At 53.0% G+C, this 23,639-nt stretch overlaps 1 protein-coding gene across 1 annotated transcript in view; it reads left to right on the top strand.

Annotated features, from left to right (window-relative positions):
* Window positions 1-23,639, top strand: part of IGSF21 (immunoglobin superfamily member 21) — a 277,720-nt gene that overhangs the window by 110,920 nt on the left and 143,161 nt on the right. The window contains exon 3 of the mRNA XM_019807625.2: window positions 2,282-2,394. Within this exon, the coding sequence (XP_019663184.1) occupies window positions 2,282-2,394 (113 nt within the window). The remainder of the gene's footprint in view (window positions 1-2,281; window positions 2,395-23,639) is intronic.

The following is a 23,639-nucleotide window of genomic DNA, read 5'->3' on the forward strand; positions in this document are numbered from 1 at the left end:
GTCAGAATGGAGCAGAAGGCTGGGCTTTAGTCGCAGCTCTGTCCCAGCTGTGTGATCTTGGTAGGTTATTCTGCCTTTCTGTTTCCCCATGGAAAGTGGGAGTAATACTGGTTCCTCTCGCCTAGGATGGTCGGGACAGGTAAATGAGTGAGTGTGTATTAAGCTCTTAGCCCAGCGTCTGCCTCGCCATAGGTGCCACGGAAATGTGACCTGTTATGACTATTTCCTGCTTAGGATTCGCTTGCCCAGGGTCCCCTCGGTCATTGGGCTTCATCCTCCCGAGGGCGGCCTCCTCCTTTGTCATGGTTTGGGATGCAGCTGGGCTTGGAGACCTCCCTGATGGTCCAGGCTGGAAAGGTTTCCCTCCCCTTCCACAGCCCCTACCTTCACCCACCCACTGAGGGTGACTGGGTCGTAAATCTGTCCCCAAACTGCATGCCTAGAGGACAGGGCAACGCTGGGACCATCCTGCTTCCTAAATCATGGCCCTGCCTAGAGCAGGTGGGAGCAAACTTGGGGGCTGAACGAATGACGAGAGGAGGGGACAGAATTGGTCCTTCCAGCTGGTTCCAGTCACTGCTTTCGAGGACCACACAGGCTCTGTGGGCCTCCCTGGGAGCCTCACCTCCAGCCTAAGGTTGAGGCTCCCTAGAGGTGAGCCCCCTGCCTTACCCCTCACCCTGGCCTATTGGGACCTGAAGCCTGGTACCACACAAGTCGAATCTGACTCCAGCTTCCAAATTGATCCTGCAGTGGTCGATTCTTGGTTCCCTCCCGCACACACCCCCAGCCCCCCGGAGTGTTGTAACCATTAAGCTCCAGGCAGAGGTCAAGCCCCTGGGTTCGATCCGCTCAGGTTGCCCACACAATTGAAACCCCAGGACCCATCCTGGCTAGTTTTCTCATTGAGACAATCGGACTGGATTGATCCAATTGATCAATGGCTGGACATCAGCCGGCGGGAAGCCAATCAGATGGGCCTGGACGATCAGCCCAAGAATGAGGTCCCCTACCGAGCTAGAGTGGGGCCTGGCCCTCTGGGATGGGGCTGTGGGAGGCAGCGGAGAGGGTCAGAGACCTCACCAAGCTGGACTTGGGTGTGGAGACAGGAGTGTTCCCCAGGGCGTGGCTAGCAGTGTTCCCCAGGGCGTGGCTANCCTCCCGCACACACCCCCAGCCCCCCGGAGTGTTGTAACCATTAAGCTCCAGGCAGAGGTCAAGCCCCTGGGTTCGATCCGCTCAGGTTGCCCACACAATTGAAACCCCAGGACCCATCCTGGCTAGTTTTCTCATTGAGACAATCGGACTGGATTGATCCAATTGATCAATGGCTGGACATCAGCCGGCGGGAAGCCAATCAGATGGGCCTGGACGATCAGCCCAAGAATGAGGTCCCCTACCGAGCTAGAGTGGGGCCTGGCCCTCTGGGATGGGGCTGTGGGAGGCAGCGGAGAGGGTCAGAGACCTCACCAAGCTGGACTTGGGTGTGGAGACAGGAGTGTTCCCCAGGGCGTGGCTAGCAGGGGCAGCTGGTGGGCGAGACACAGCCTCTGGGCCTTGCAGTGGCGCGGACTCCTTCCAAGGTGGTCAGCTCGTTGTCACCCCTCCTCCACTGTGGCCTCAAGGGGGTACTCACCTCTCTTCTTGGGTGGCACGGGGTGTGAGCTGGGAGATTTAGAGAGCTCCTCGGAGAGCTCTTCCCCCTTCACCAGCAGTAAGTTGGTTATGAGGCTGGGAATGGAGGGGTCTGGGCACCTAGAGCACTGTTTCCCAATGTGGGTTCCGTGGGACCCTGGCGGCGCAGGATGCCGACGGGGCTTCATGGATGGCTAAGAGAAATGCTCTGTTAGATGCGTTTCAGCATGCTCATTTTCCATGGGGCTTAACTGGCTGATGTGTATCTAGACATAGTAAAAAAAGGGGGAAGGAGATATAGTGTTTGACCCCAGAACTGTTTCTCTGGGACGTCTTGTAGAAATACACTGAGGCATTTCCTCCAGCTGCCAGCAGGTCCTACTTTGAAGGGAAAGTTGATGCCAAGGAGAAGTGTTTCAGGACTGGAGGGATCCTCAGGTGCCAGGGAGGGTCTCAGGGCGGAGACGTCAATGAGAAGGAAGAAGAGAGTGATGAGCTGTGGTCAGGCCCAAGGGTACCGATCACACAGGCTCCAGGGCCAACAGCACCCCCTAGAGTTGTGCTAGCTCTCTCCCCACCCCGCCCCGGTCAGCCCAGCCCTTCTGCTCTTCCCACGTCCTCACCTCCCTTCTCCTTTTTCCCATAGGCTACCTGACTGTCAACATTGAGCCTCTCCCACCCGTGGTGGCTGGTGATGCCGTGACCTTGAAGTGTAATTTCAAGACGGATGGTCGCATGCGCGAGATCGTGTGGTACCGGGTAAGTTGCCGCAGCCGTCCCCTCCACGCCACAGCCAGGGCTGAAGGCAGAGTGCCCAGAGCCCCTCTGCAGACCCTTGCAGGCTTGGCTATGTCCTCGGTCCTAACTCAGCTCTGTGTTGTCCTCTGCCCTCTGCCCAAAGCCTTCTCCAAGACTGCTTTGCTCAGTCTTCTCCTCTGTCCTCAGGCTGTCTCTTGTTCTGGTCTCCTTGGTGTCCCTAATACGCCTCTGGGCTCAGGAAACCCCAGCAGTACCAAGTGTGAGAACCCTGTGGGCCCCCTGGTTGCCGTATAACAAATAAGGAACATGAAAGGCTGGAATTTCAGGCAGGAGGCTTTGGGTAATGTTCGTGACAGAGCACGGAGAAGACCAGGATGGCGTCACGCCTTCTTAAAACGAATTACAGACCTAGTCCACCTTCTAATTCGATTACACGTAGGACTGTCCTGGTGCCTGGCGCCCTGAGCTGGGTCTGAGGAGGGGTGCTCTTAGAGACACACAGATAACCAACCACTTGTCCAGGGCCCAACTGTTGGCAACAGGAGGACCAGCTCTGGGTATTGGGACACAAGTGTTGGCCTTTTCAGCCACTGATAGGAGCCTTCATGTGTCTGGACCGGGCACCCCAGCCTGGTGTCCCTTGGCCACAAGGGAGTCCGGGCCGGCGGGGCTCAAGAGAAGGTCCAGTTGGAATCGACGTTCTTGCAATGCCACGCTCAGGTTCACGCAGAGCAAGGTGCCGCCATCTTGGGAACAGGCTGGGCAGAGAACTCCCCTTCCATGATCTAAAACAGGGTTTGGCAACATGTTTCGGTGAGGTCCAGATAGTAAATGTTTTCCTCTCTGGGGACGTATGGTCTCTGTCACCACGACTCGGCTCTGCTGCTTTAATGTGAAAACAGCCACAGACAATGTGTCAAAGGGAGGCCATGGCTGGGTTCCAATAAATCTTTATTCATGGACACTGGGACTTGAATTTCATATCATTTTTATATGTCACAAAATACTCTCCTTTTTTATATTTTTCAACCATTCAAAGAAGTAAAAACCCATTCTTGGTTCGTGAACTGTACAGAAACAGGCTGTAGGCTGCTGTGGTCCAGCGGCCATAGTTTGCCAAACCCTGATCTAAAACAACACTTCTCTAACCTCTGTCTGCTGCATTGCCCTTTCTTCAGATGAAACCCGTAGATGACACAGTTGAGTGGAACTGCTCTGGATGGAGCGGACGGAGCGTGCAGGTGGGGGGCACGGAGTGCGGGGGAAGGGGAGGCCTGGGCAGTTTGGCGATCAGGCTTCTAGAACCGGTTCCTTTGCTGCTACACAGTACCGCCACGTGCGCAGGGCGGGGCTTGGAAACCCTGCGTAAGAGGATCCCGCTGGGGCACACTCGCCATTCAGTGCCCTAACCCAGCACTGCGCTCCTCAGTCTCCTTCTTGCTCTTGCTCTAGCTTTGATTGGACCCTCCTGTCCTTGCTGGTCCTTCTTGCCTTCTTGGTCTTTGATTCATCATTTGCTGGTTTGTTGGCTGTGACTTGGGCTCCTTTTAACCAAAATCATTGTTCTCCGTCTTAGCACTGTAGCCCCTCCCGCTTAAAATTACCTCTCTAGCGCCCCCCCCCAAAGCTCTCCCGGCAGCCTGGGCCCCGCAGGTGTGAACCTGACATTCAGCACCCCGCAGGGCCCCAGCATTAGATGAGATTGCCATCCTGGATAGATCAACAGGCCTAGAGAAAGTCAAGGCATACGTTAAACAGTGCCCTGAACTGAATCACTAAGAGGCGTATTTACATGATATGGGAGCTGCTTGGCTGACACACAGACTGCAAGCATCTCGTTAGCACCTGGCAGAAGGACGGTGCTAAATTAACTGCAGCTCGCTGCTAACGATGGGACTGTCTCTCCCTCAACCATCCGTAGATGGGATCAGAATGAGGGGAAGCGAAAGACCCGCCCAGCTGGCAAAGAGAAATACGGAGGCCCAACGGGAATAGTTTATGGGGGCAAAGCTTGCAGACAGGGATCTACCAATGGATGCCTCACTGCCTTGCTAGCCCTTGAAGCGACCATCTCCACTCTGGTTTAAAATNGACGGTGCTAAATTAACTGCAGCTCGCTGCTAACGATGGGACTGTCTCTCCCTCAACCATCCGTAGATGGGATCAGAATGAGGGGAAGCGAAAGACCCGCCCAGCTGGCAAAGAGAAATACAGAGGCCCAACGGGAATAGTTTATGGGGGCAAAGCTTGCAGACAGGGATCTACCAATGGACGCCTCACTGCCTTGCTAGCCCTTGAAGCGACCATCTCCACTCTGGTTTAAAATGGAATTTCTGTGTCAGTGGTGGAAATTGGCCTGCAGAGGGGGCCACCAGGGTGGGGGTAACGCCAGCGCCAAGCCCAAGTGTAGGAAACCGGAATCAGGCTTCCATGTGGCTCCACCCTGTGTCCCCTAAAGTTGGGGGAGAGGACCTGGGCAGGACGGAAGACGCCCAGCTTTCGGTCCGGACGTAGACTTTCCCTGCCTTTCTTTACCCCCGATGCTGAGAATCCCCCATCACCAATCCCCCATCTCTCTCCACCCTAGCCTACCATCATGTTGATTGCCTTAAAAATCAGTTGCATCTCTTACGGTGTCAGGCCCTATGTATTGGGCTATGGTAGGCTGCACTAATTAATTTATTTTACTTCATTTCACATCCTTTGACGGCATGCCTCTGGAGTGGGGAAGGGGTATGCAGATGTATGCAAATCACATGCAAATTGCCCACTGGAGCCAAATGTTTGGGCCCTTGTGATTCTGTAGCTGGATTGAGGGAGCAGGCGCAGCTGACTTGGAAGTCTCCTTGGGACCGGGGGAACCTCGCATGCCCTGTCTCTGATAGTGAAGACGTGGGCAGAGGCTGGGGGGACACTCCAGGGAAGTGTCTCCATGCTGCCAGTTCTCTCTCTGCCTGCTGCCACTCTGGCCTTCCCTTACCCATCACCTCTTTTCCCAAGGAGCCAGCTAAATGGAGAGAGATAAGAGCTTACCAAAATGGGGGCTGCAGGAGCCAGGGCTCCTTGCCGGGGGGAGGGGGGCAGGGCTTCTAGAGGGTGTGGGAGAGGCAGCAACGGGAACCCCAGTCTCCTCCAGTCAGAACCCCCCCACCAGACAAACCCCTAAATCTCCATCCTCCATCTCCCCGCAGCTGCCCCCCCCAAACAGGGAGCTGCCCAGCGCTGTTTGTTTTCTGTACGACTGTTTGCTTCCCCAGCTTCCTTTGCCCATCCTCTGTGAATGAGCTTACAGAGCCCGGCTTGGAAGGAAATGAATAGATTACACAGGCCCAGCCAGAGCTGTGTCTCCAATCTCTTTAGAAGGGAAAAGCAGGGCATTGTGGGGAGGCCGCCACTGCCTGCTCAGCGCAGTGGGCACAAAATGGCCCAAGACGTATAAAGCCCAGCAGCCTCCCCTCTAGTCCTAAAGACATTATCTTAGCAATGGAATCATCCTGAGCTTTCAGAAATGTAATGTATGGATTGGATTCTTTGGGTAGATTGGCAGAGCTGATGAAATTGTCTGAAGCAAAAGGGATCACTCCTTTGGGGTTAACAAGACCTCTGGCTGGACATTTGGGAAGGTCTTGCCATGTGGATGTCTTAGGGGTGGGGCAGGGGTAGGGGATGGGAGGAGGTGGCCAGGGCCTGCACCTTGGGCACTTTGCCCCATAGTCTGCCCAGTTGTAGAAGAAAATGCCAAAACTATAGAATAGACTCAAGAAAGCATGTGCGATCAGAGCCCCTGGGTCTGTGCTGTCCAGTATGACAGCCACTACTAGTCACATGTGGCTATTTAAATTTAAATTGAATTAAATCAAATCAAATTAAATTAAAAATTCATGTCCTCAGTGAGGATAGCCATATTTCAAGAGCTCACTAGCCCCATGCTTGTTGATGGCTACCATGTTGGACAGGGTAGGTATGAAACATTTCCATCATCACAGAAAGTTCTATTGGACAGTCCACTATAGATATTTGTAATTTTTTCTGAGGCCTCTGCCATATACTGTGCTTTCCTGGCAAGGGAATAACAGTGACTGCTCATGGAGACAGTTTTCCAAGTAAACTTGGAAACTCTAATGTGAAGTTCTGAAAAATGAATTGTATTTGTTGTATAACCTGCCATCATTAGGGGAGAGGGTCTTGGGAGGGATAGGCAGAACGACCATCATTCTCAGAAGACCTCTTTGAAAACAGGAGATGTCAAGAAGGTTGTCAGTCACCTGGGTATCCTAGTTGTCTATCAAAGCCCTGTTCACCCTCAGGATGCCTCACAGCCCTCCCCCTCCCCCATCTCCTCGTGCTCTCTCCGCTGTTCTATGGCTTCCTCTCCCAGACGTGAGTTTCCCTGGCTCCTGCTTTTTCCCTAGAAATAAGCAGGGCCTAATAGAGCAGGGGTGCAATTCCAATCTTAGCCAGTAGGGGATAGTCACCTAAAAAGCAAACTACCCAGCATTAAAGTCAGGACTTGGTTCTAGAAAACAAATGGTTAATAATATCCTTTACTTAATGATTTCTATCCATTCACACCCTAGTTATAGAACTGGGGACTCATTCTGTAACGCTGCAAATATAAATCCGAGTAGCTAACATTATTGAGGCTTTAGCACGTGCCAGGCACTGGATACATGACGACCTCTCATTTTCACATTGGCATTGTGAGGTGGGGTCTGTTGTTATGCCTACTTTTCAGATGAAGAAACTGAGGCTATCCAAAGAGACCGTGTCTCAGCTCATGTTGCCTTCCCTCACTTCTGCAGAGCTCTAGACACTTCCTCCTCCATGATTCCTCTTTGGGGGTCTATACTCCGGCTCTTACCTCTCTGTGTCAGAACACCTGTCTGTCAGCTGGACAGTGGACATCTCAAGCACCAAGACCAGACCTTCTCCCCACTCTATCCACAATGCCTAGAGCAGAGTCACCCCAGTAAATGTTTGTTAACTGAACAAGTGATAGAGGTATAGATAGAAATGCAGACCCGGTCACGTGGCCCACTTGTGTTTCAGGTGGCCGTGTGTGTGCAGCTGATAGTATCTGTCTGCGGGGGACAGAGGGTCTCTGTATGCTCAGGGGGCTTGGTGGAGCGTGGGGAAAAAAGGAACATTTCTTATTAGGGAATGCTGTCTAAACTCATTTAGTTGGAGGTCACCTGCCCAGCAGGCAAAGCCAAAGGTCTGTTTATGTCATAGAAATCCATTAAACAGCCACAGAGAATCATGGGAGTTTAACCTTTCATAGCAGTTTTTATCATCTTTCCTTTGTTTTGTCTCTTTCCTTCACAATCTGTTCCCAAGAGCTGCGCTGAGCCCAGGTTTCAAGGCCACAGAAAAGAGAGCCACGGAGGGAGATAGAGGAGGAGATTGACCAGCAGTGATAATGCCCTGCTTTCAAGACCCCCGTATCTTGCTTCTTTCACCTTGTGGGGAGCGTGTGCCTGGGTGTTTGTTTTGCGGTATGAGTGTCTTCTGCATGATGCTACCTGGCTGGGGCGAGCTCCCACCCAGGGGCTCTGCTCAATGTGCGATAGGGCTGTGGCTGTGCTGGCCCACGAGGCTGGGAAAGGTAAGGTAGGAAGACAGAGGGCTGAGGCATCAGGATAATTGCATGTGAGTTCAGGGTATGTGTCTGGGCAGCGATGTAACCTTCCTGCATTCTAGAAACCTCATGTGGAATTAGGCATGAAAACACCTATGTTGTAGGCTTCGAGAGATAATGTCTGCAGCCAAAAAAGCCCAGGACTTGACTCATAGCGGCACCCATTCAAAACAGTAGCCGTTGTCCTAGCATGTCCCTTGGTAGCTTAAGGGACAAGAAAAGGAAATTATAAACTGAGAGTGGAAGGTGTTTTCTGAAGATCACCAAGGATCATCAGATTCCTTGAGTTCCATCCTCCCACCTGCATTCCGAAGGCAGACAGGCAGAGACAACCATTTAAAATGGTGTATTCTCTGTGTCTATATGGTTATGCTGGTGAACTCACTGGATTTCAATTCTTGGAAATGTCATCACACACCTAAGCCATTTCAGTGGATCTTAGCTCTTCTCTCCCTGAAGCAAAGAGTTATTTCGAAATGGTTTTACTGGCATTGGCTCTCTTGTAGTGTAAGTCCTTGCCAATGTTTTGTTGTCTGAAACCAAAATAGAAAGTGATGACCATAAGGGGACATTACGGCCCAATGATATCATCAAGGGTGAGAAGGCAGGTACACTCTTGGTGATGAATAGAAACCAGACCTGAGTCCTGAAGAAGTGAGCCAGACCACCCCTCTGGCCCCTCTGGCTTGGACCCACCCTGGCTGCTCCTTGTTCCTCCCCTGGACCCACATCCTGAACTGACAGCTCTTAACCTGGAGGAGGAAGGAAGTCAGAAAGACAAGTCACATTCTTCACATAACCAGAGCCAAGCCGGCCCAAGCTGCCTTGTCCAGGCCTCCCTCCTTCACCCCTGGCCTCCCAAAGGGTCAGGCTGTCTCTGATGAAAAATGCCCCAGACCCCATCTCAGCACCCCAGTTACATAAGAGGAAAGACAGTGTGCCAGGGAGAGGGCCTGCCAGAGGACAGCTGATTATAGAATAACTAATAACACATAAAGAGGAAGTAAGAGCACATGTCCAAGGCACTCTTTTTTCTTCCACCCTCAGGAACAGGTTGAATCCATCCCAGATCCTTATCACAGGGCTCCTCCTTCTGGGGGTGGAATGGTGGAGAAACCGGGACACTCCCCCTAGAGGTCAGAGTGTGAATTGCAGTTACTGCGGCCCCAACCCCTGGTCTTTAATATTAGTCAGTCTTCGGCTGTAAAGGGCCAGTTGTCGTCCACCCCAGCTGCCCCATAGAATTTTCAGAGGGACCTGTAAAAAGTGCCGATGGCTGAGGTTTGGGGCCGCAGGGCATTTTACTTTTAACCAGTTCCCTGGGTGATTGTAATGTACTTGGCCCAGCCAGGGACCATGTTCTGGTGCGTGGGAAACTGATAGGAGCTAGCTCTGACGGGACTCTGATAGGTCGACATTAATTCAGCATATAGTTATGAGCCGGATGGTTCTAGGTACTGGGTGTGCATCAGAGAACAGGGCACCAAGATTCTGAACTCCCGTAGTTGAGTTTAGGGGAGGAGGTAAAAAGATAAACAAACAGGAAAAAATACCAGACCATGGTAAGGGCAGTCCATAGAATTAAAGTAGTCTGGTGGGATCGAAAAGGATTGAGTGGTCAGGAAAAGACTCGTTTAAGCTGAGACCTCAAAGGCAACAAGGAATCCGTCTTGCCAGGGGAAGGAAATGGAACATTCTGGGCAGAGAGAGGAGTACATGCAAAGGAGATGTTCTGGGAAGAAGTTTCACATGTTCAAAGAACAGAAAGAGAGTCTGCTTGCAGGGCTGGAATGCAGCCAGTTGTGGGGAGTTAAGAGGTGAGGCGAGACAGACAGACAGACAGACAGACAGGACCCTTCTCGCCAGGCCTTGTGCTCCGGGGCCCTGGGTCCGGAGTTATTCCAAGGGCAGCGTCGGAGGGTTTGGAGCAAGGAAGTAACAGGATCTGGCTCACTTTATCAAAAGGTCACTTCTGGGTGGAGGATGGAGTGTAGGGGAGGCAAGACTGGAGTCAGAGGGACCACATGGAGGTTGTTCCAACAATAACAGGCAAGGGGTGACAGCGGCTTGGGTAAGAACTGGGATGGTGGCAGTGGAGACGGTGAGAAGGAAAGAGGTGCTGCTGTGACCCCAGATAACATCTAACGGGCTTGCTAAATGTGTTAATAGGAGGTTCAAAAGGAGGATTCAGGGTGACTCCTGGCTTTCGGTCTCCAGCAGCTAGGTGTGGGGGATGGTGCTATTTCCTGAGACCAAGAGGCCAGAAAGGGAGGAGAGGGCTGGCGGGGCTTCCCCATCACCTGTGTGAAGTTCCCAGTGCCTCTAAGACATGGGAAAGGAGTTGTCAGGGCAGCCACTGAGGCTACAAGTCGGGGGTTCTGGACTGAGGTCAGGACTGGAGATTCATACCTGGGGGTCTCAGATATGGATGGTGGGCCCGGGCGAGATGTCGGGGGCAGGGAGGCGGAAGAAGAACACCTGGGCTGGCTCCTGGGGCACTCAAACTTTAGAGATAGAAAAGTAGACCAGGGAAGAGGCTGAGAAGGAGCAGCCGGCAGGATGTGATGGAAGCTAGGTGCATGAGTATCTCAGATCCCAAGGGCCAGCTATGTCCAACGCTGCGACAAGATGTCTTAGGACAAGAGCAGAGAAACGACCGTGAATTTGCCTCACGGAGCCCACTGGGGACCTGGACAAGAGCAGCCTCCTTGGAGTTAGTGGGGCGGAAGCCTGCCTGGAGGAGGCTGAAGGAGGCATGGAGGCTAACAGTGGCCTGGCCTTGGGGTTTCGACTGTTCAGGGGATTTGACCTTGATCTTCCGGACAAACATTTGCCGTAACATAAAGACTCAATTGCTTCTGTTGGGTCCCCTTCCGTTTGTATGTCTTTTGTAAGCTACCAGCTGCATCATCTATTCCAAACTTGCCCAGCCTTGCAGCCCAGACGCGGTGGCAGCTTTGCTCTTCTCCTAGAGAATGGGAAAGCAGCTGCTCAGAGAGCTTGGGGGGTCCCAGAGTAACTCAGCAGTGCGTGCGGTATTTGGAAAAGGGATCCCAGCTCTCCCGTCCGATGAACTCAGTGGCCTTTGGACAAAAGGCATTCATACAACCTCCCCAAGGCTCTGCTCCATGCTAAGCACCGTACTCAGGGCTGGAGAGCGAAAGAGCCAGGTGGACCCACTGCCCCTGAGGGGGAAATCTTCCAGTCCAGCCAGGCTTCATTACATTGTATAGATCTGTTTCCTCATCTGGCCAGCGGGCTTGATCGCCTTCCCCCAAGCATCTTACAGGGATTTGTTTGAAACAGGGGAGATGCCCTGCAGAAAAGCTGCTTCCTTCACCCACAGAGCAGGGGACATAGGCTTCGCTTAGCTTACTAAATCCTCTCTTTGCATCCGGTCAAACCTCTGGGAGGCCTCTGACCTCGTTCACTAAGATGGAATTAAGAGATCCTCCCGCGAAGTTCCTTTTTGTATGTTCTTCCATTAGAGACGAATCATCTGGTATGTTAGTTATTCATCTTGTTTTTGTGTCTGTTGCTGAGTTTTATTTATCTGCTTCTCCCACACGTGCCGTTGTGCTGGCAGACCCCGGGCCGGGGTCCTCATGGGGTCTTTGGATCCCTATGGAGTAGTTGGATAAGCTTCTGGGGTTTCTGCTTAAAACCCCAAAAAGTATGCACAAAATGTTGTGTGTGGTTTTTAGGGGGAGAAAAGGGGCTAAATAGTCTCAGAGGGGTCTGTGACATCCCCCCCCGAAAAAGCTCAAGAAAAACAGCAGGTGTCCAGGTGCTTGATTCTATGAAACGTGCAGGGTCTTCAGCCTTGGGTCACCAGGGGCCACAGTCAGGATGGATCCGGGAGACCAAGGGGCTGTGAGGCTGTGTCAAAGAGTCCGTGGTCCATGAGCGCTCTGGGGACCTGGTGAGAAGAGGGGGCTGTAGTCAGCTTTACGTGGGAAGAACGTCAGTCTGGATGTGCGCAACTGCACCCTTGGGTGAAAGAGGGAGAAAAGAAGGGGTTGGGGCGCCTGGGTGGCACAGCGGTTAAGCGTCTGCCTTCAGCTCAGGGCGTGATCCCGGTGTTATGGGATTGAGCCCCACATCAGGCTCCTCTGCTATGAGCCTGCTTCTTCCTCTCCCACTCCCCCTGCTCGTGTTCCCTCTCTCGCTGGCTGTCTCTATCTCTGTCGAATAAAAAAAAAAAAAATTTAGAAAAGAAGGGGGAAAAAAAAAGGAAAGGCTTGCTTTGGCAACACGTCACTGTTCTTCCTGGCACAAGGGGGGGTTGTTCTATCCAGAGAAATCCACCCTTGTTGGAGGGTTAAGATCCAGTTTCTGATATTGGCAATGAGACCGTTTCTCTGTCCGGAGGCTTTCATACAGGACTGCGAGGAGCGCTTGGCTCCCAGACGGTTGAGAGGGACACCCAAATAACAGGATGCTCTATTGGGCCACACTTGGACACCCCCAGAAACAAACTCTCGCTTTGGATAGTTGTGAAAGTCGTGGTAGGCTGGCAGACCCAAGGTGAACGTTTTGACGGCTTAGCTCGGTCTGGGGAGTTTGTCCTCACTTACTAAGTGCACAGAACCGAAAACAGCAGGGGTCTGGGGCCAGACATCCTACCGTGTGACCTTGAGCAAACCAGTTTCCCCTCCCTGAGCCTCACATTCTTCATCAGTAAAATAAAAGGGTGGAGTGGGATGCTCTGTATAGAATGTGCTGTCCCTTTCCCACCTTGCAACCCGCCTCCCTCCTTCCCCCAGGGGACGCTAAGCTGGGGAGGAGGCTAGCACTCTGCACTCCCAAGGCAAGGCTTGGGCACTCCTCATCAAAGGAGAAGAAGCTCTGAGCCACTGGACTCTGGGAGCTATATTGAGCCCAGAGTGTGGTTTCCAGTAGCCTTGGCCTGACTTAGCCCTGCTGGGTTTAAGTGACAAGGGGCTGACTTAACTTGTCACAGAAGGATTAAAGGTGAACTTGCACTCCAGCAAGCCTGGGATATAAAGTAAGGTGCCTGAAATGAGGGATGTTTCTGAGAAACACCAGCCCAGGATCCTCCTCCCCTCCAAGTCCTTCCTTCTCTTTCCTCGGCGCACCTTGTCCTGGCTGGGTGTGTCATGCTCGAGAGAAGGGTGACTGTGCCTTACTTACCAGGGGACTCAGAGACGCCCACAGGCATTCAGACAGTCTCCCCGTTGCAGACAGGCAGAGCCTGGCACTTTTCCAAACCACACAGCTGATCACTGATAATACCGTTGACTGCACTCCCACCTCTCACCGCACCCTTCGCAAGAGCTTACATCACCTTAAGGACAATGTCCAAGGTCACTGGCCCAGCATACTGGGTCCTTCCTGATTCAAGCTCCGTGAGCTGATTTCTACAGCAATGCCTCCCATCATGTTCCCAAATGGGCCCAGCACTCCCATCTTATGGCCTATTTGCAGTTTCTGGAACTTGCTGGTGCACGCATTTCATCATCCTGTATCTGTTCCAGTGGCAAATTCCACGTGCTCGCCAAGGTCAGCTACAAGGTCATTCCCAGAGACCTCCCCGTCCCCCCTCCATTTTCCCCTTCCAGCTTCTTCCCCATTTAACCACCATGACCAGGCTGAGTTAGATTCTCTTAACACTCTCAAAATACTCATAAGTCTGACTTCTGACATGACACCCCGGACTCACGTGCTCATTTCTCAGGCTGGTGTGTCTCGAGTGTCCACTATGTGCCATGCACTGGGAACGGAGCGCTGAACAAGACCCAGAGAACAGCATGGCCTCGTGTGTATGGCTTTCACAGTTCAGCCGGGAAATGGGTGGGTAGTACATGAAAGATTATCAAAAAAATGCTTTGACACTGGGGTGACTGCCCCAAAAAAGCCTTGGTGTCTGCAAGCTGAGAGCTCACAAGGAGTGATTCATTATAATAGCGGAATATCTTTCTCCCGGAATGTAACCCCTGTTGGTAAGGCCCAGCGGTCCTGTTTGTCACTGTGGCCAAGCACATACCTAGAGAATGAATGAATTCGTAAGTGAGTGAATGAATGAATGATGGCTTAAGCGGTTCCGAGGGACAAAGAAGTAAACTCTAGGCTGGTAAGAGAACAAATATTCTCACAGTCAGAGCTTATCAACAAGGGATGGGGTGTCTTGGGGACTGGAGAGATCCCCCCAGCCTTAGAAGTCTCCAAGCAAATGTTAGAATGGCCACGGGTCAAAAATGCAATGGAAAGGTTTTCTGGCTTCCTGGCTCAAGGACGAACAGGGTGGGATGACGCTATCCATTCCGGGTCTGGAGTTCTGTGCTGTATCAAGTCCAACTGCCCAGCAATGGCATCATGACAAGGTAGGGAACGGAGTATCCACCCAGCTTGGCGAGGCCACCCATCAAATGTGGGACACCAGGTTTCCAGAAAGTTCTAAATTCCCAGGAGGAGGGGTGGATTGTGGGTGTCCTGAGAATCACCCTTGAGGGAGCCTTCGGAGCAGCGGAAGTGACAAATGCCTGAGAGCTGGGAAGAGGGGAAGACCGGATCCGGAAGACCACTCCATAGCCAAATGTCATGTCAGGTGCCCCTCTGTCCATGTCACCCTGCCTGCAACACATCAGGGCAGCGTCCCCATTGTTCTCACGATGGAAACCTGGATCCCTACTGTTCCTGGAAGCTGTGGCCCCTGCCTCCTCTCCAAGCTGGTCTCCCTGTGTCCCTGGAATGAGACTCCAAGGGCCCTGGGGGAGGAAGAGGGTGGCCGTCGGGGGAGGGAGAATGGACCCTGCTACCTGAACACCGCCGTTCCCATTTCGGAGCCTGGGATCCTGAGGTTCGGTGCCATTGTTCTACGGGAGAGTGGCCGGTCATGCTTTGAACCCGGCTGCCTGACTCCAGAGAAACATTTTCAGGGAGGCTCTACCGAAGGCCATAAATGCCATCCTGGGGAGTGGGAGGGATTTCCCCCGCAGTGACAGGCAACCCCAGGGCTGGACCCTGTGCCTGCGGAGCCTGTCTCTTCCCCATAGTCACCATGAATGCCATCGCTGTGGCGCAGGGCAAGACATGTCAGGGCTGCTGTCGGTCACCTCCCTCAACTCTCACAGAAACCACTAGATGCCGGTACTATTGTCCACTTTAGAGCTGAGGACACCAGAATCCGAGAGGTTAGGTCACTGGCCCCCAGCCCCAAGGACAGTAGGGTAGAGCGGGTTTGTCTGCAGGCCTGTCTGACTTCCCCTACAGCCCGACCCTCCCAGCACCCGGGCTGGTCCACAGAACTGATGGGGGCCATCTCGATCCCCCTTGGGGAAGCTCCAAGTCTCCCCTACGGGGAGAGGGTCGGCCAGGTGAGCGGAGTGGGCCGGAGCAGTCTGGGTCTGGCTGCTTGGGGCTGTCCTCATCCCGACACAGCTGGGGCCTGTCTGCAGAGCCACGCAGGGGCTGCCGCCCTAGAAGGAGGACCCCAGGGAGAACAGCTTCTCCCCACAGATAATGCAGCAGCACGCGGAACAGACGGATGGAGGGGACAGGACCCGCGCCCGTCCCCCGGGCTCTCCGCTCACGCAGGGCGGCTGCCCAGGTTCCTCAGGTGAATGTGGGAGAGTGTTTGGTGGTCCCATTCACGGCAGGGTCTTCTTGGAATGGTGGTGCGTAGCCCTCAGGAGCCCTGTTCGTGAGGGAGATGGGCAGCCTGGAGTAGTAGGAAGTCTGATTTGGAGACTCTTCTTCAAGAAATGAAATTATTATTGTTGTTGTTGTTGTTGTTATTATTGTTATTTTGCAAGCAGTGGAGGAACGCAAATGAGTCTAAACAAGTGTTGTCAAGTAGTGGTTCTTGGGGGAACTGTTTTAATGGTGATAATAATCACTTTAATTGGCACATTAATTATATGTGAGCAGGTGTTTCCAAAATAATTGAGGGTGTTGGAAAGCTGCTTATTTCCTGAAGTGGTTGAAACATTCCCCTTTGACCCTGTTTACTCTACGAATATCAAATCACGCAGGGAGACAGAGAGAAGTGAAGCCTGTCTGAATCCGTGCGCTCTGACTGACTGAGGTTTCCGGGCCATTCTGTCTTGTATAGAACTGACTCCCATTGGACCCTCGTGCGGGGTGCAGGTGCCGCACAGAGGTGCCATCCCTGGCTCACCCTTTGCCAGGAGAGACAGGATGTCACAGAGACACAGATGAGATGCCCCTGCCCTGGTCTGGAGCTGTTCTGGAAGAAGGAGGAGACGGAGGTTATGGCAAACAGGAAGAACAGATGCAAAGGCCAGGAGGACTGGCCCGCTGGAATCCCGTAGGCGCTGGTGAAGGATGGGGGGCTGGGGCAGGGGGAGGAAGCTGATGGCAGTCAGGGACTCAGGCAGGATGTACCACATCTCGAGTCCCATCTGATGGAGCTTGGCTTATAGCCACAGGGGGCATTAGAAGAATTTTAAGCAAAAGAGCAGAAGCAGCCGATTTTCCAAATCTCCAGGCCACCCCCAGCAAGGGTGTCTGAAAAGCATCTGAGAGTTGGCATGGCCAAAGGAAAATTCTGGGTTTCTCCTCTAAATCTATCCCTCTCCATTCTTCCCCATCTCAGTAAATGGTATCCTCATCCACCAGGTTACATAGGCCAACAACCTAGGGATCTCTCCTTTCTCTTTCCTTCCTTTTCCCTTCCCCCACCCCATCCTATAGCCCCTCCATTTAACCATTCAAAAACACACCCCAACTCCACTTGCTCCTTCCCATGTCCTGGCCACCCCTCTCTTGCTGAGCCTATCACCACCTAGAGTGGGTAGCCCCCTAACTGCACGCCTGCTTCCAGTCTTGTCCCCCACCCCCTGCCCCCCAATCCAATGTCCACACAGCAGCCAGAGTGCCCTTTTGAATCTTTTTTTTTTTTAAAGGTTTTATTTATTTATCCGACAGAGACAGAGACAGCCAGCGACAGAGGGAACACAAGCAGGGGGAGCGGGAGAGGAAGAAGCAGGCTCATAGCGGTAGAGCCTGATGTGGGGCTCGATCCCACAACACCGGGATCACGCCCTGAGCCGAAGGCAGACGCTTAACCGCTGTGCCACCCAGGCGCCCCCAGAGTGCCCTTTTGGAGACAGAACCAGGTCGAGTCCTTCTGTAGCTTTAGAATAAAACCCCTGAGGCACCGCTTTGGCCCTGCCCCTCCCTGACCTCCTCCTCTCTTTGGTCTTCCCCCCCGCCCCGAGCCTTGTGAGTGTTTTGTAAGCACCCCCAAAAGTCCACCGCTCTTAAGAGTCCAGGCTGACCCGACTCGATTCCTGATGTGCTAATATCTGGTGGTGTCTCAAAGAAAAGCAGCCTGTGCCCCCGGGAGTATGTGGGCCGGACGTGAAGAAGCCACTGAGCACGGGGAAGCTGGAGGCAGAGAGATCTGAGGTCAGTCCCAGGCGCCACCTCTCCCTCTGTCACCTCTCAGCCTCCATACTGGTGTTCATACAACAGAAGGGCGGTGAGAGTAGCCATGCAACCCAGTTTGCCTGGAACTGTCCAGACGGTCTTGTTATCTGAGGGTAATTGTTAAGAGTGTCCCTCCTTCAGTCTCAAAAGTATCCTGGCTTGGGTGATAAATCACACTGTTGCCAATTTGGTGTGCGGGCAGTACTTTTCCCATGTTAGCGTTCATGATGGCCCTCTGGTTCTCTGTGAACACAGGCTATGGGACAGATTGGAGGACAGCGCTCCGTGCATTGCCAACAGCCCTAGAACACTCTGAGCATTGGTCGGAGAAAGGGAGGGCGCCTAGCTTGCTGGATTAAGAGGGTGCTGACTTGAACTTCACCTCCCTCCCCTTTTCCAGCGGGGACAGTGTGCCGTGATCGGGCTGAGATGGGACAGAGAGGGATGGCTGGTTTGAAGGGGGTGTTGCAAGGACCCTGGGAGACCTCGTCTGCATCTGAGAGCACATGCTGGAAGGGGGGCCGGCTGAAGGGTGGAGGGAAGTCCTTCTGTGGATCCCTCAGAGAAATCCAGCTGCGTCGCTGACCTGGTTTACCCTTTCCAAACAATGGCTTACTCTCCCTCGAGTCATCTTTCAACAAATAGTTACCAGGAACCCGCCATGTCCCAGTCAGGGTGCTGGTCACTGCTCTAGAGGTTCCGTCCTGGTGGAATAAAGGAAACTGGTGGCTTTGGCATATTTCTCTTTTATGCAGATGTCTTACTGACCTGTCAGTTCTAATAGGCTTTTTAAAAAATCTCAATCTTTTGGATTTTTCTTAAGTTCTGCAATTATATCATCTGCAAATAGGGGTAACTTTTCTAACACCCAAGAGACAGTATCTCATAACGTATAAAAGCACATAGCCTGGGATGAGATCACTTGAATTCAAACTCTAGCTTTGCCACTTAGAAGCTGTGTGACTTTGGGCAAGTGACTGAGTCTCTCTGTGCCCTGTTTTCTCATCTGCCCGAATAAACTTAGGATAGCGCCTGACACTGCAGAAATATTGGTGGTGTTCTTACTTATTGAACCTTTTATAATTTGTTGCCTTATTCTAGTGTCTAAAACCTCCAGGATGCTTAGAAAATGTTTCCTTGTCTTATTTCTGTTTTTCATCGGGTTACATTTAACATTGCGTATGATATTTGCTGCCAGTTTCTGATAAATATTATTTGTGTCATATAAAGGAAGTTCACTTCTATTCCAATTTTACCTAGAGTTTTTATAAAGAAAAATTAATTAAATGCTTCTTAAGAATCTATTGAAGTAATCATATGGTTTTTCTCCTTTAATTTACTAATGCAATGAATTATGTTGATGGTTTTCCTAATATTGAGCCTCCATTGGGTTTTTATAATCTCTTTAAACAAATATCTTGTATCCCAAATTAAAAGAACTCTCAAGTATTTATTTTTTATTATTATAAATGGAATCTTTCTCATTGGATTTTCTGTGGGTTTCTGGGATGTAAGAATGCAATGCAATTGATTTTTTTGTGGCTTTATCTTGCATCCTAGGAATTAGATGAATTCATTTATTCTCCTTAATAAGCGTATGGTGGCTTTCCTTGTATTGTTCAAGCATTCAGTCTCCCCACCTGACATTTTTATTTCTTTCGTATATTTTTCAGATATATTGCATTTATCCGTGAACAACTCTGTGTTGTATGCCTGCTGTGTGCCAGGCACTGAGCTAGTCTCTGTCTCCTCTATGACTCTTGTCACTATTCGGCAGGATGAGGTGGCCAGTGAGGTGCCTTCTCCGCTGACATGTTGAGAACAGAGGTTGAGGAAGGGAATGAATCCCTCCAGGTCCCAAAGGCCCTTCAGTTCTGATCGGGATTCAAACCCCATTAACCCTCAGGCCATGCTGCCTCCTGACTGATGACCTCATGACTCTCCCCTTTCGGGGGGCAGGAGTAATTAACCTTAACCCCAAGGGGCAGTTTCAGACCTCTGAAATGCTCTGGTCATTTCTCGAAGAGAAAGTGAAGATAGATGCCCTTACACTAAAACCTGGCCTTGAATGGACCAGCTCACTGTCCCTCTTCTTGTCCTTGCATCTGGGACTTGCTTGGAATAAAAAGGTACAAATGTCACCATTCTGATTTTTCCCTTCAAGCAGCATTGCAGCTGTGAGGGGCGTGAGTTGGAGCTGCCACGTGTCTTGGCCCCAGGCTCCCCCCGACCCCAAGCCTGTGGATGACACTCTGCTATTCCCTGAATGAGTGTCCCTAAGAGACTGTTGGCGTCTCGGTCCCCAGCAGGCAGTTCTGCCTGCTCGGCTCGCCTCTTGCTGCCCCAGGCCTCACACTTCCTGCCTGCTGTCATCTTGCTCTTGCTTTTTAGCTAATTAGTCCATCTCATCTTGCACAGACGGCCCCCTTCCCTCACACCCCTAGGGGCACGTACCTTGGATTCTCGCTTCCCCTCCATGGACAGCTTAATCATCCTTGTGGGCCCCGCAGCCCTGGCCTCCGGACTCCCCCTCTGCGGTCTCATCCCCCCAGGCATCTTGCTGTGGAGGCCCTGGACTTGTGCCCTACCCACTGCCCTCCTGAGAAGGCCACGGGGCCGACTTAGCATGTGCTCTCATCAGCGAGCCCCATGCTTCCGACAGTTTTATTAATTCACACCAAACCGCTGTGTGGGTTTGTGGTGGCCTGTGTCACATGTGACACCAAAGAGCTGTCCTGCCCACACAAGCCACAGGCTTGAGAGCCTCCTGGGGTCCCAGGCAGCCCTTGGGCACAGCCCCCCAATCCCGGGCTCTCAGACGATTCTAGCAAATCCATCAGCTGCTGAGGCTGGGTTTGGAAGCTGCTTGGGACTCAAGCAGGAGAGAACGAATCCTCCTAGATTACTCACACCATGCCAGGCACGAAGCTGCAAGCTGTCCTTGTACCACCCAAAGCGGGAGCTGTGAGCGGCTCCATTGAATAGATAGGGAAACGGAGGCTCCGATGTGTGACATGAGTTCCCAAAAGCTGCAGGACTGGGATTCGAATCCAAGTCCTTCTGACTCTGGAGCCCCACACAAGGCTTTCTCTTGTTCCCTTGAGCCATTCACCGGGGCTGCTGGCCTCGATGACCCCAGGATGGGGCCGGCTCTGTCGGGCTTCTGGAGACCTGACTGGTGCTCCAGCCTGTGCCCCGGGGGGAGCACCACGTGTGTCCTTTTCCTCCTCATCCATCCCCCTCCCCGGGACCCACCGCTTGTCTTTGTCATCCTGGGTGGTGGCAGAGAACGAGGGCATCGTCTCTTGAGGGCAAGCTTCCAGAGTGCTTGGCGGGGCTGGGCACCGGGGGGTGGCAGGAAGGAGGGAGGGAGTTCCCTGCACTGCTCCCGAGCTCCAGCCCATGAGCCATCGGCCGGATAGCAGCCTGTGTGGCTGGTGGCAGGTCATCGGCCCCTCTTGGAAAATGAGGGAAGGAATAGCCCCCTATGGGGCATTGTGGGGGATAAAATGATACGGTTCCGGCAAGTGTTTGCCGGAGTGTCTGGCAAACAGTATCATTAACAATAATAAAAGAGGCTAATATTTACTATAGGCCACTGACTACAGGCCAGATGCTAAGCACCTCGCACATATCGGCTCGTTTAATCCCCATAGCAACCCTGGGGGTAGGCTCTGTCTTTGTCCCTCTTTATAGAAGAGAGGACTCTGGCTCAGGAGCAAGAACGTGCTCGAGACCATGTAGCTGGTAAGTGACAGAAGTGGGGTTCGGCCCCTGGCGGTTTGGCTTCGGCGTCCGCGCTTCTAAGTACTTCAAATGTTAGGTCCTCCCCACACGCCGCCTGCCCAGACAGATGGAGTCAGGAGCCAGGAGAAGTAAACACTCAAATGGAAAAGCCCAGGAGCAGAAGCGTCCGCCCCGCATGGAGGATTGCTCCCCAGCCCGGAAGAGAGATCCCCACATAACACCCCCTCGAAGGGGGAGGCAGGCACCTCGCTGGGATGACAGAGTTCCCGCGAGCTGACCGGCGCTTTCCTCCTCCCTTGGTCCCTTCAGTGCTCCCCGCATGGGGCTGTGCACCCTTGGGGGCTCTGCCCGTGCTGGCTAACTTGACTTCGAAGGAGACACCGCAACTCATTGCAAGCCGCTGGACTAAACCCTTCTGCACGGCTCACAACTGCACAGCGTGGGGGGCTTTGGCAGACGGTCAGCGGCTGATTTCTGCAGCGCTGGTGGAGTCCTGCACTGTGATTTATAGATCACCTTGATAGAAAAGCGGTGCTGGGAATTTCCATTAGACCAGGGCAGCTTGCTGTTGTGGTGTTCTAGAAGGTCAGAGGGTAGGGGCCTGAGAAAATGCTACCAAAGCAGACAGGCAGCCTCCTCCCTGGGGCTTTGAGGATTCATTTAGGATGTTTGCTTTTGCCTGCTGTGGTTCCTAGGACACGGGTGTTGGTAAGACGAGGTCCGACGATGCCACAGGGTGTGCTCCCCCGTGCGAGGTGCTCCAGGCAAAAATCACTCACTAGCCAACATCCCCAAGTCACTCGCTCACTTGGCCAGTATTTGTGTGCACACCTGCGGGGTGCCAGGCCCTGTGCTAGACACTAAGAATACAGCACTGAACAAGGTAGACAGGTTCTCTCTGCTCCCAAAGACCTTCTGCCCTGTTGGGAGATACAGGGGGCGTGGACCGGAATCGCTTGTCAAATGATAGGTACATAGCTTGAACCCCCCAACCCAGACTCGAGCGGTCAGGGTTGGCTTCCCGGAGGAAGGCAAATGGAAGCTAGGGTTTGAAGAATGAAGAAAACTTAAGCAAGAGCCTGTGCAAGCCTCCGAAGAGGAGGGAGTGCGGCACCCTGAAAATTAAAGTGGGCCGTCTGGTTGGAGCCAGCCAGGGAGAGGCCAAGAGCAGAGCACAGCTGGGGGGGGGGGCTAGACCACATATTCATCGACTTAAGGAGCTTGAACTGAACCCCGAGGGCAAAGCAGTACCCCTTTGGACACAGAAGGGGTGCACAGTCTTATTTGGTTGCTGGCTGCTGTGCGGTCAGTGGGCAAGGACCGGGGGAGGCTGGGGAGCCCAGGGCAGGTGAGGGCCCCCAGTCAGTGGTCAGTCAGAGGCTGCTACAGCCATCCAGGGGAGCCATGATGTCACCCTGCATGAGGACATTGGCTGGGGGCGGGGGAGGAGGGGGGGATTGCAGGGGTGGATGAATGTCCCAGGGCTTGCTGAATACCCAGCTGGGGGAGAAAGCTGCTGCGTGGGGCACGTGAAGAGGTCTCAGAGAGGAGGTGAAGGCCAAGGTGAGCTGCGGGCGCCTCCACCAATTTACCAGGTGGAGATGGTGTGGGGGGGACGGGAAAGGGGTCCAGGCAGGGCCAGCCGTGTGTGGGTGTCTGGGGCAGCCTCTCCCAGCTCAGAGGGCTTGGCCGACACAGCTGGATGGCCACTCCATAACCCAGGCCCCTGTGTCCCCACCCCGTACCCCTGAATCTGTCTGGTTGATACCAGGGGATGGGCCGGGAGCCACATGGCAAGAGAAGTTCCAGCCTCAAAAACTAAACTCTGCCACCGTCTGGCCTCATCCTCGATTTTGCCTCCCCTTCCCCACCCTGGTGCCCAGAGGAGGGGTGGGGGCAGCTGGTGCTGCGCTGGAAGCCTGCTGGTGCGCGGACCACAGATGCTCAGATCCTCCAGCCCGGACCCCGGCTCCCGACCGCCTTCCCTCACTGTCCACACACTCACCGCCCCGCCTGGGACCTCTCGTTCGCACAGGAGGCCCTGCAGGCTCATTGCAACAGTGTGTCTGCCCTCGCTGGGGTGGGGAGCCCAGTGCTTACAGCACTCTCCGTCTGTCTCTGTCTCCATCTCTCTCTGTCTCCATCTCTCTGTTTCTCTCTATCTCTGTCTCTCTGTCTGTGTCTCTGTCTCTCTGTCTCTGTCACTCTCTCTCTGTCTCCATCTCTCTTTGTCTCTGTCTCTATCTCCATCTCTCTCTGTTTCTCTTTGTCTCTGTCTGTCTCTCTCACTCTATCTCTCTGTCTCTGTCTCTCTTTTTCTCTGTCTCTANCTATCTCTGTCTCTCTGTCTGTGTCTCTGTCTCTCTGTCTCTGTCACTCTCTCTCTGTCTCCATCTCTCTTTGTCTCTGTCTCTATCTCCATCTCTCTCTGTTTCTCTCTGTCTCT

Source organism: Ailuropoda melanoleuca, chromosome 11 (genome assembly GCF_002007445.2).
Source record: "Ailuropoda melanoleuca isolate Jingjing chromosome 11, ASM200744v2, whole genome shotgun sequence".
In the NCBI taxonomy this organism is placed as follows: Eukaryota; Metazoa; Chordata; class Mammalia; order Carnivora; family Ursidae; genus Ailuropoda; species Ailuropoda melanoleuca.